Here is a 12,595-nt window from a genome sequence, read left to right as displayed (position 1 = left end):
TATGGTATTTCTGTCCATATTGTTTGTTAATATCGCCTTCAGTCATATGTATCTCACCCCAAGTATTCAATATGTTATACCACTAAATAAAGAAATCTTACACCAGCTAGTTTACAGATGTTTTGAATAATCTCATGGCACAATCCTTGACAGAATTCAATTGTACTACACAATTTCTTAATTTCTAAAATACGATAAAAGTTACTTTTTGAAAATATGGGCAAAGAAACAGAAACATTATTTTAAGCTTTGTGTAGCAATGATTTCATAAATGAGACTTTTGTAAGAGACCCTAAATTAAAAATTTCTAATAACCACCTAAAATCAGTGTTGGCTTAGAGATCCTTTTATTTTTAGCAAATGTTTCAGGTATTTTTAAAAAGCAATATGAATGATTTCAGATTTTCACTTTTATTTCCTTTTAATAAATTGCCTTCAAAGAAATTTAGGGTCTTCTTTCCATTTTAATTTTGTAGCAAAGTAGCCATACCTTTCCTGCTTAGTTTCCAGGGGGAAAGTGTTTAAGCTTTTAAAAAGAAATTAGTGATTTAAGGCCACACATACAAGTGATTAAATATAACCAATTTTGGGGCGCCTGGGTGGCTCGATCATTAGGCATCTGCCTTCGGCTCGGGTCATGATCCCAGGGCCCTGAGATCAAGCCCCACAGCATCGGGCTCCCTGCTCGGCGGGAAGCCTGCTTCTCTCTCTCCCACTCCCCCTGCTTGTGTTCCTGCTCTCACTGTGTCTCTCTCTGTCAAATAAATAAAATCTTTAAAAAATAATAAAATAGGGATTCCTAGGTGGCTCAGATGGTTGGGCGTCTGCCTTCAGCTCAGGTCATGATCCCAGGGTCCTGGGATCGAGCCCCACATGGGGCTCCTGGCTCAGCAGGGAGCCTGCTTCTCCCTCTCCCTCTGTCTCGCCCCCTGCTCATGCTCTCTCTCTCTGTATATTAATAAATAAATATAATCAATATTTGGGAAACAGTGGGAAATAGTGGGAAAGCTACTTGTGGAACTAGATGATACGTGGTTTGAATTTTATAGTGAAAAGTATAGTCTTCCATAACCTTCGTAGTGTAGACTTTTGTAGTGCTGGTGTTATGAAAGAACAGTCTCTCAGAGTTACTTGGTTTTGCTTTTCTTCAGAAACAATATCAAACATATAAAATCAGCATTTGTGGTAAAACTTACATTTCAGAAAACCCAAATTTAGTTATTTTTACCAATTAATGCATTAATAATTTTAATTAATTTGTTTCCTCTAAAATTAGAGCCTAACTTCATGTCTTTCCAGAAACTTGAGTTATTCTTGGTTCTTTTGAGGCAAGAAACTAACTGTAAATATTTGTTCTTTAATCCCACAAAGATTTATTGAGCACTTAGTATGTACTAGGCACTAGTCTACACTCTAACAGTATAAAGATTGCTAGATGTGACTCTTGACCCTCGAGGAGCTCATGGTCTCCTAGCAAAAAGTCTTCCGCTTGTTGCAAAGATTCTCTTTGTTCATAAACAGAGGATGATCATTGAAATCGGTAGGGTAAAGAGGAAAATTAAGGACATATGGTGAACTCCTTCAGGACCCAAGAGTAACTCTTAGTTCACTGACATCCTCTATTGACTGGTATCCCACTGCTATCTAAGAGTTAGTGCATCTTCTGAAATTATCCACCTTCCTTTCATGCTAGTATGAGACCCTGACTTTTCACTTCAGGTACATGTTTCAAATGAATATGTTGTCATTTCAAACTCTTTAATGGTAGTAAGTCACCATTTATGAGGAAAAGCTTTGGATTTATCATGACTATGGGTAGTTTATAGTCTCCCAAATATGTAGGAGAATTAATTCTATAATATAATCAGATGAAGATCTACAATCACCCTGCCTATAAAATGGCGATAATGCTAGTACCATCTCACGGGGTTATGGTCAGAATTAAGTGAAATAATCCATATAGGACTGTTAAAATTGTACCTGGAATATAGTTAGGACTCAATAAATACAGGCAGTCTTCACTTTGTATGGTCCCAATACCAAAATTTTGGTAACCGTAGTTTAGTTAAATAACACCAAATACACCCCAAAAACAAAGTTCAAATTTCAGTTACCACAGTGTATTAACTGTGAATAATTGCATTAAGTACAAATCTCTACGTAAATAACAGATGCACATCATGATCAGCGGCCAATCACATCACTTCTTTCAAAATCTTTCACTGACCAGTCACTGCATATATGTTAGCCAGTTCATGCACAGACAGCACCTTCTTCCGTTTTATAAAAATGGATGATCAAAAGAGAGACTTGGCCAACAAAGATGAAAATGCAGCAAAGAAACGGAATGCTGGAAGTAAAATTGTAAAGTGCTTGTAATGAAAAAGATAATGTCCCGGAGGAAGTGACGCTAGCAAAAAACACTTCGCATGAAATGAACTCTCAGAGATGTTTCACGACATTGGAAGTGCGAAGGAAGCTGATCCAAACTTAGGAGCATGAAAATTAGCCAAGGCAGAGAAAAGATTTGCTTGAACTGTATCATAAGTTATATGAAAGGAAGGCAAGCACTATTCTAACTACTTTAGTAGGTTTTTTACAAAGAAATAAAACATTTTAATTCTCAATGTTTCTAATGTTTTAAATTACAGTGTACTAAATATAATTGGTTTTACCTTTTTTTCATTCCCCTACTCATTTTTTGCAGGCAGTAGGAGGATTTTTAATGTTTTGACAAAAAAAAAATTTAAAGGTCATCAAACAACCATAGTTTTCCCCATTGATTATCATGATCACTTTACATGGTTTCAACTTGTATGGTCATTTTTATAATATTTTACACTGTGCAAAGCAAGGACTTCCTATAATTATTATTATTATTAGAAATAATTTTATCCAGCAAATCAAGTACTGTAGTTTTAGAGAAATTGCTCATTGCTTTTCAATATTTGAGAATTAAAAACTTTCATTTCTCTCCTGCTTCTGTCTTTGTGTTTTCTAGACTAAGTCCTGATTCTAGTCATGTCTCATCACAGGGTTAACTTCTAGAGCCTCCCAGTGCATCTTCTACAGAAATACAGTATTTATCCTCGGTTTGCCTGTTCTTCAATCAACCTCATTTCTTCATTCTTCTAAATCTACTAAAATTCCATGCTGACCCTTTCCCTTTCATTCTTCCTGCTAATGTTCTGTTCTTCCACGCTGTCCCTGAAAGACTATCGGTTTTTAATACATTATCTTCCTTTCAAAATGACACCTGCCCTAGAACATATCCTTATGAGAAACTTCTTTAAATTCATTGGTTTCTTCCTTATGTTTCATCTACATTTGTCAATCATAAAAAAAATGAATTTAAATTATTACAAGAAATTTGATGTAAGCAAAATGTAAAATTCTAGCTGGAAGTTAACCAAATTAACACTTGGAAATGATGCCATTATTAAAAATAAATGCTGTGCATTTTCGCTATATACCTTTATGTACTTCTGGAAACATGTGAATGTGTAGTTGAACATTCAAAAAGATAGTTAAATTTTCATTAATACGTAATGATAATTGAAATCTTGCTTTCAGTTCTCCATTCATAGCTGCTTTGACATAATTGCTTCCTAGAGTCTGAGGCTCTCAGCAGGTGAAACCGTCATCTGCCTGATATTATCTGCACACACATAGGGGCTACTGAGAGCTTCAACGAACTCTAGACAAATAAATGTGGATTTGGGCATGAGTCTTTTGCTCAGAAGAGAGGCCTGGTTGGTTCTCTTTAAGACCTTTGGAATCATAGTGAGGTGACTTTCAAGAGGATTCACTTTAATAACCTGACTTACTACCCCACTGTGTAAAGCCAAGGACTTTGTCAGGTTTATAATGCTAAAAGGAGGGGCGCCTGGGTGGCTCAGTTGGTTAGGCATCTGCCTTTGGCTCGGGTCATGATCCCACGGTCCTGGGATCGGGTCCCACATCGGGCTCCTTGCTAAGCAGGGGGCCTTCTTCTCCATCTGCCTGCCATTCCCCCTGCTGTGCTTGCTCGCTCGCTCTCTCTCTCTCTCTCTCTCTGACAAATAAATAAAATCTTTAAAAAAAAAAATGCTAAAAGGCGGGGCACCTGGGTGGCTTAGTCTGTTAAGCATCTAACTCGATTTCGGCTCAGGTCATGATCTCAGGGTCCTGGGATCAAGCCCTGCATCAGACTCCTTGCTCAGCAGGGAGTCTGCTTAAGATTCTTTCCCTCTCCCTCCTCCCCTCCCATGTGCTATCTGTCTCTCAAATAAATCTTTAAAAAAATGAAGTAATAAAATGCTAAAAGGAGTTTTTAATTTGTATATAAAATCTTAAGTCTGGTACTACCTTTGCAATTTTCCATGGTCGTTATTGCATTTCATGTTACTAAATATAAGTGTTCATTTTTCCCAAAAAGGTATGAGTGTCTCTATTTGCCTTACTTTAGCTCATAGTTTCTTAAGAAGATTCCAGGGAAATTCACAGAGGCCCCAAATTTGTGATGTCTTGGCACCAAGATCAATTAATTTGAAATCTCTTTAACAAAGTAATAATTCTCACAGCACCTGAAGGAGTTATCTCCTGTAAACAGAAATTCTATTCTATTCCTCATTTACTTCTCTGAGGCCATGTCACCTCCTGAATTACTGGTTTCATTGGTCATAAGCTGTCATTTCTGTTAGGTGTATTTTACTGTGCAGTATAATGGAAAATTTTTCATTAAACAAGTTGTGTATCTCCTGCTCTAAAGTGTAAGCAGAGTACAAATTTGAATGTAGAAGACAGTGACTGGAATAATCAATGCAAGAACATCCTTAAAGCTTTCCTTGTGTAACAAGGGCAAACTCAGCTAAAAAGTTTTTTTAAATCCTGCTTGACATAACAAGAACCTTTACACTTTATCTATCTGGGACTATCTGTGAATATACCTGAGTCATCACCAGAGTGCCTTTCAACTCAGCCCTGTTCAGCTCAATTGCTCTTCCTGCCTTATGCAGACATTTAAAAATCTTTGAGGCTTCTGGTGATGGCTGTGGAATTTTTATATTTAATATTATTTTATAGCACAGGAAGTTCATAGTTCATGAATACCACAGCTCTACAAAATATAATGAAGGCTTTTTCCCTGAATACACAAAATCTCTTTGTAGTCTGGCTATGTGGTTGTGTTATATTCATGTCATGAGCTTTTATTTCTAAACAGTAGTTATATCACAGCAGCGTCATTATTTTTTTAAATAAAAGAAGTAACACCAGAAAAGTCCTTCTCAATCTGAAAAGAAATTCTGTGTTGGCAGCTCTACCACATTCTAGTTTTTCTCTACGTGTTTTAGAAGAGTAAAAGCATCTCACATTACTGTTATTCACCAAGAGCTGTCCTTTCATCCTGTTCTTGTCCTCTGTTGTCTCCTATACAGAACAGTGCTATTAGCTATTTTGTGAATTTATTTCATAGAGCAATAAGTGATTTTTTTGTAGTGACTACCTTGATCTGGTTAACTTTTTCCATGTTATTACAATTTCAGTGTTCTTCATCTCTGTCCTTTACCTTCAGGTACCCTTTTTCTTAATTGCCTGACTTATCTTAGATATCTCACTTTGTCTTACACAGTTTTCTACTTAAAACACAGATTAACAGTTTAATCATTTTAGTGCATTTTGAGGTAGTTTTCTGTGAACTAAATTGTTGTAAAGTGTAGTGCTGATTCTCTCCCTGGAAGTGAGAGGCATCTTTTCTTACTATATTCAGCTGCCATAGTTTTCCTGGATGCTTGACTTGGCTTCCTAGACCCAGAGAGAAACTTCCCAGTGCCTGGTGTATGGATCTTGTCTCCTGCCTTTGCCTTTTGTCTTGCTCCTTGACTAATGTGGTTCTTGGGGACCTACACTTGCCCTTCAGGTGACAGTGCCTTTACACCCTGATGCCGGACCAGTGCTAAGTTATTAGGACATCTGCAGAGTGGGGAAAAACATGAAATTAGCACCATCTAGTCTACCTTGCCCTCTCTGCCTGACTTGTACATCATTCTTAGATCTTCTGGTCTACACTGTTGATTTAATTACATACAAAAAAGCTTGCTTTGCTTTGTTTTTGGAGCCTCTGCTGGAGAAATGAACTTCCTCATATATTCTCAAACAAAGCCCTCTCCTCTGTCTGGATCATGAGCAGCTTTGGGAGAGATGCATTTGGAGAGATGAGGAAGCAAGGATCACCTTCCTAGCCAATAAGATAACTGGTCAACAGGATGGTGTGAGTCAAAGCCAGATCTCCTTCACATCCAGGTGTTTTTATGTGCATACCATACTGAGAATACTGCGTATAGCTCATGTGTTAGCACATCGTTTGGCCCATGAGTACAAAATAAAGGGTCTCTGTAATGTCCATAGGAGGTTTCATCTCTCCTAGGTGGGGGAGCTAAGACATGAAGCTCCAGCTAACTGTTTAAAACAACCAATTTATGTGAGTGGAAACGCAGTAAGTTCATGGCCGAGGGAGAGCACTGTGGTCCCTAGTGTATGGGCAAAAGTTTCCAAAGAGATGAAACTTGAAGCAAACCCTACAAGAATGTTTATAATTAACTTCGCCCCCACTATTTCCTGCTTTTTACCATTAGTGGATCTTGGCAGCTGGTTTTGCCATCTTAGAATAGAGAATACTTATGGAGAGCCTAATAACATAAACCCTGATGCTTTGTGCATTTGTGCTTGAAAGTTCACTTCTCTGAATTCCAAGATCCTAATAATAGAAAACTGTTAACTTCTCTTTGAGCAAGTGTAGCTGTCCTGTTCTCCTGACAGTTTTTCTTCTTCCCCATTTAGATTATAAATACATGGGAGCCTGGGACCATGTGTTTCTTATCCTTACTTTGTAATTCCCTATGGATAAGACTGGCCCGCTTCGTACATTGTAATCTAATCGCTCACTAAGAGGTCTCTGTATTTGCTGAAGGTGATGGATTAGCCTTTTGAGCACCCCAGCCCCAGCAGTGCTGGTTGTCTTGGGCATTCCCAGCACCTGCCTTCTTCTGATCTCTATTTCTCTTCCAACCAACTATGCTGCTGCTTTTTTTCGCTATCACCCCATTTCCGTAGCATATTAAATATACTTTTAAGGAGATGTCAAGACTTCCCTTAAGAATATGGGCTTTTATTTGTGACAGCACATAGGCATTAACAGGCGATAGGCATGTTGGCAGATGAAATCTGACCAAGTACAGAGAAAGCCTTAATTGAGAGCACACAAGTTAATTTTAAAACCCACCAAGTTAACATAGCTTTACTTCTTAGTTTAGTAAATGTGTTTAGCTACTGTTTTAACTCAGTTAATATAATCTTTCCTCAAATTCAGTTGAATTCACTTTTTTCCAATTCACTAAAAATATTTTTATTCAGCTATTGTTTTTAGACAACTAATGAACCTTTTCTCTGCGGTTCTCTTTTGCAAATGGACTGGTTTCAATATGTGGGCTTTAATTTATGTAATTGCTCTCTTTTATTCTTCTTTGTGATCCACCTTTCATTCTGTTTGGCAGACACTGGTTGCTTTGTAGTTTTGAAAAAAAATAGCATATAAGTATACCTGGAAAGAATAGATAGCAGCAAAATTATTCTTAAGTGAAATTTTGTGTATTGTAAACTTTTTTATAGACTATCTTCTTGAAACCTACTTCAAAGCAAATATGGAAGTCTTCTCATCATTAATGCTGCACAGATTCATTTATTTAACATCAAACAAATATTGATTAACTTCCTACTCTGTGCCAGATAGAGTGCCGGGTGGTGAGGATCTAGCATGGAACCAGACAGACAAGAACCTTGCTTGTTGCCAGCACATGTTCTAGCCGGGGCCACAGTAGAGATGCAGACAACAGTCACATACACAGCCTGTCCAGATAGCAGCTGACTTCCCGATTCTTTTTCCCTTTACCATTGCTTCAAAGCCACATCTACAACCTTGTTACCTGTAGTGTTGTGTTGAGTCTAGTCTCACAGTACTACTACCTCCATCTAGTAAGAGCTGTTTAAGGGCCTTGTTCTAGTACAGGAGAGCAAGAATGGAGAGGCTTCTGGCAGGGTCAAGTTTCTTGTTAAGCTGAAACTAAACGTGCTGTACTTTCAGAATTGTAAAGGTGAGAATTCATTCACTCATTCAGCAAACATTTATTTTTTTTTAAAGATTTTATTTATTTATTTGACAGAGAGAGACACAGCGAGAGAGGGAACATAAGCAAGGGGAGAGGGAGAAGCAGGCTTCCTGCCGAGCAGGGAGCCCGATGCGGGGCTCGATCCCAGGACCCTGAGATCATGACCTGAGCCGAAGGCAGACGCTTAATGACTGAGCCACCCAGGCGCCCTCAGCAAACATTTATTGAACAGTATATCAATCAGGGTTTTATTATGTTACAGGCTTTATAACACCTACATGCCCTTAAGTACCTCATATTCTAGATGGAGGGAGACATAAAATAAATAATTGCTGATAAATGTTACAATTAAAACATATACCAAGTACAAGGGGAGCACCACAGAAGCAGGAACTAACTCTGCCTGGGGTAGGGATAGGGGAGTCTGATATTGGTGAATCAGGTATTGAAGGAAGCATCTTCAATGGGGAACAGCAGGTGGGGCCCATTCTGAGACCTGTCTTCAGAGGGGGAGAAGGATGAAACACATAGGTCTCTGTTGTATGTGGAGACTAGACCAAGAAGCTGAGGTGGGATGCAGAGCAAACACCTGGAAGGGTTGGGAGTGGGGGAGGGAACAGGACATAAATTAATCAAGAAAGCCCCGATGAGAGAGTACAATCTGGCAAAGCAAGGGGGTTGGGGGCTGGGGGTTGAAGCTGATAGTAAACTGATGGACACTAGAAGAAATTTAGTTAGGGATGCTTAGGTTTCTTAAGGCACAGGAACTGAAGATGTGCAAAGGGAGGTTATTGGCAGTATTGTGACCACAATGATAGCAGTGAGGGGACAGTTAATGAACTGAGGGGTAGTCCCAGCAATACCTGGCATAATAGATGTTCAATAAATATTTGTGAAGCCAGAAGGGGCTGGTTCTCCACAGATAATGTGGAGGAAAGGGATGAGATACCAGAGTTCTGAAGAGCTCTTAGAAAATGCTTAGGTTCCCCTCTGGGAGAGGATCCCAGAACCCTTAGAAGTACAAAGCCCACTCCTTTAATCCTGGAGACCCAAGGGATTACCCGGAAGTCTACCAGATTTCCCCACCCCTGCACACTCCTGGGCTGTTTCTCTCACCTGCACCTCCATCTCTGCCCACTGGGGGGCGGGGCTCGAGGGCAAGGCTGGGGAGCTGCTCTGAAGCCTCGAGAGCCATCAGTTCCTACCAGACTCCCGGCTCGGGTGTGGTCTTACCCCATGGCCCGACACGGGCCCTCAAACTTCTTCCCACAGCCAGGCAGTGGTAGGGGCGGGCCCAGAGGGCCAATGCCTGTGCGGGTTGACGCTCCGCTCTGGTTGAGTGCCCAGGCGGCTCCAGGCATGCTGATGGTCCGGCCAGGGATCGGGCCGGGGGTCAGCCCAGGCCCTGAGGGGTGGGAGGTGCCCCTGGGTCCACTGCCGTACAAATTCTACAGCGGTATGGCACCCCACAGGCCCAGGGTCGGAGCTGGCGAGGCTGGGCCCTGGTTCCGGAGCCCCTCGGAGGGCGCCTTCCCGAGGCCCTACATCATCCTGCGGTGCACCCCGAGTTTGGCGCTGCCAGAGGATATCTCGGACGTAGAGAAAGAGATGGAGCAGCTGGCCAAGGAGCTGAGGCAAAAGAGGATGGCCCTGGGGTACTCGCAGGCCGACGTGGGGTTCACCTTGGGGGCTCTTTTTGGAAAGGTGCTTAGCCAGACAACCATCTGCCGCTTCGAGTCCCAGCAGCTCAGCCTCACCAACATGTGGAAGTTGCGACCACTGCTGAAAATGTGGCTGGAGGAAGTGGACACCAAGAACTTTCTGGGCTTATGCAAAATGGAGATGATCCTGCAGCAGGCTCGGAAGCAGAGACGGGCAAGCAGGGAGAGTCGCATCCGAAACAACCTGGAGCAACTCTTCTTGCAGTGCCCAAAGCCCACACCCCAGCAGATCAGCTGCATCGCTGGGCAGCTCCGACTGCAGAAGGAACTGGTCCGAGTTTGGTTCTATAACCGGAGCAAGATGGGTGGTCAGCCAACCATTGATTTCTCCCCACCAGAGGAAGTGGGGGCAGCCGGGCCTCCTTTCCCAGGGGGACCAGTGTGCTTTCCCCTGGCATCGGGGCTCCATTTTGAGTCCCCCCACTATGAAGAGCCCTACTTTATACCCGTGTACTCCCCTACCCCTTTCCCTGTGGCAGGGACCCCCCTCTTTGCCCCAGCCACCGCTCAGGGCCACCCCAGCCTTTCAAACTGAGGGGCCTTGCCCTTCTGGGGAGGGTTGAATGGAGAAATGGGTTCCTAAGGTTCATTTCAGGGTTGTGAACATTAAGAGTTCCATTCACTGTGTAAAGAAGTTAAGAATACCTAAGGGATGAGTTGGGAGTTTAGGAAATTTGGGGGAGGGAAGTTGAAGTTTATTAACTCCATTGTTTTTACCTAACATTGGTTTTAAGGTACATTACAATACATATATGGTTTCAGATATTTTGTTTCTCTCTCTTTGTTTAATTAATCAGAAATTAATTGTGTCTGTTATTCCTTGTGGTTATCAGTAAACGGATTTTTTTCTTATAAACACAATAGTGAGTGAAAAACTCAAGTCACAGAAGATTATTTCAAGTATACCATTTTTTATCAAAAACCAGCAGAACTTTATGTAAATATAAACACAGGTTCCAAGATAATAGTAACCTCTGGGGAAAGGTTTGAGGTTGGGATAGGGCAGGAGTTCACAAAACCTACCCAGAGAGAGCCCTTGCTAAAACACAGGAGCTTTCTGTTCTCCTCCCTTTCTTGAAAGATGCATTTCTTTTCTAATTCACCTTCTCATTTAGAGTGCCCAGTTTCCAGTGGAGGTCTCAGTCCAGCTCTCCACCCTGTGGAATCCCACCAGGTATCCCCTAACTGCCACAGTCATTGTATTTGGAATCCCTTTGTTACTGAGGTTGGCATGCTGGACAGCGCCAGCTCAGCCCCAGCTCCCGCTTACTTCTCTGGTTTTCAGCTCTGTTTGGTTTATTACCTGGGGATGTTACTTTCTTTTGAACCCAGATAGGCTACTTAGAGAATATCTGCAATGGTTGAGTCAACATTCCCTGGCGGCCTGTCTGATGGTTCATCCTATATCACTTTTCCAATCACTTCTATGAAATTGGTCTTTTCTAGTTTTCTACTTCTACATTGGTAAATTTTGGTCATCATTATATTCCAAACAGAAATCATTTTTCTGTGTTTGTACCTCTGCTGCCATAAACCTGCATATAATATTCATTGTTTTATAATTCCATCACTAAATATTATATCTGAGTTTATGTCTTCTATTTAATTACTATTTATGTCAATATTTTCTTTCTCTACTTTTTTTCCTTAATCAGTTTTTACAAAGAATTTATCTATAGGTATTTACAAAGAACAAGTCTTTTTATAAAATTTTATCTTATTTACTGCTCTTTTTATTTTCTAATTGGTTAACTTTTAGCTTTTATTTTTATTAATTGCTTTTTTCTAGTTTTCTCTGGTTTCTTCCAATGTGTATTTTTCCTTCTTGTCAGTGTTCAAAGATAAAACACTGACAGTACACATAGGTTCATGAAAATGGAGATACACTTCACTTACTTATAGATTCAATAGGTGACTAATCATTCACTCATGGACTATCCCACTTAAAGTCACGTAGCACCAGTCCCATTTCTTCCTTTTCCCATACAGCCCTTCTGGACAGCCTTGAAAGGGAGATGTTTCTGCAGAGGGCCAGGTGGTATTTAATGGCAGGATGAACCATTGTGGTTGTGTCAACATTCGGCTCCTAAAAGCTGTGAGGAGGCTCTGACCCAGGCTGCTCCTCGAATTCTGCAGCCCCTGCATATCTGGAGAAATGGTAATGGGCTCTCCATCTCAGGGAGTGCCTCCAAGGGTCTACCTCAGCACCTGCACAGCTGCAGCATTCGCACAGCCCCCGTGCCTCTGCTTGGCAGACACCACTGTGTGTCACTGCTCAGCCCTCACATAACTTAAGATGGCTTTTTCCATCACTGCTCCTCTTGACTTGCCTGTGAAGAGAGAAAAGGCTGGACCCCCGGGCAACTTTGACATTTAAAGAATTTCATATTTTTCAAAGATTGAAGACTCTGAGTAGAAACCTCAATAATAAAATCCTTCAAAACTGAGAAGGAGCTGTCCTTTGAGTTGGGAGAAAACCAACAGTGTGGTGTCAGTGCGGAACAAGGTCAAATATACAGAAATCAGGTAACATAAAATCAAGTGAGATCTACCACATCAGTAACAAAGGTTTCCGTGGTACCATTAGTGAGAACCAGTCTCCGTGGAGTAGTTGGTAGAGGCAGATGTCAAACAACAGTCCAGAGGCTTCCTACTTGCCAGATTTCCCCCAACTTCAATTAAAAACACAAATTCCAACCACTCAAGATCTTCACCATCATTCTGAAATAT

The 12,595-nt window shown here is 41.0% G+C and overlaps 1 protein-coding gene across 10 annotated transcripts in view; it reads left to right on the top strand.

Annotated features, from left to right (window-relative positions):
• Window positions 1-12,595, top strand: part of FAM172A (family with sequence similarity 172 member A) — a 405,199-nt gene that overhangs the window by 274,066 nt on the left and 118,538 nt on the right. For 2 of the 10 annotated variants that reach the window (XM_027605622.2, XM_027605624.2), the window contains exon 10: window positions 9,849-11,057. The exons of 2 other annotated variants lie outside the window; for them this stretch is intronic. In XM_027605622.2, the coding sequence (XP_027461423.2) occupies window positions 9,849-10,400 (552 nt within the window). In that variant the 3' untranslated portion in view covers window positions 10,401-11,057. 6 more of the 10 variants (XM_027605621.2, XM_027605620.2, XM_027605629.2 and 3 more) reach the window with 5 other exon arrangements.

This window comes from Zalophus californianus, chromosome 5 (genome assembly GCF_009762305.2).
Source record: "Zalophus californianus isolate mZalCal1 chromosome 5, mZalCal1.pri.v2, whole genome shotgun sequence".
NCBI classification, from domain to species: domain Eukaryota; kingdom Metazoa; phylum Chordata; class Mammalia; order Carnivora; family Otariidae; genus Zalophus; species Zalophus californianus.
Note: the sequence above shows the minus strand (reverse complement) of the source record. Positions and strands in the feature narration are given on the sequence as shown.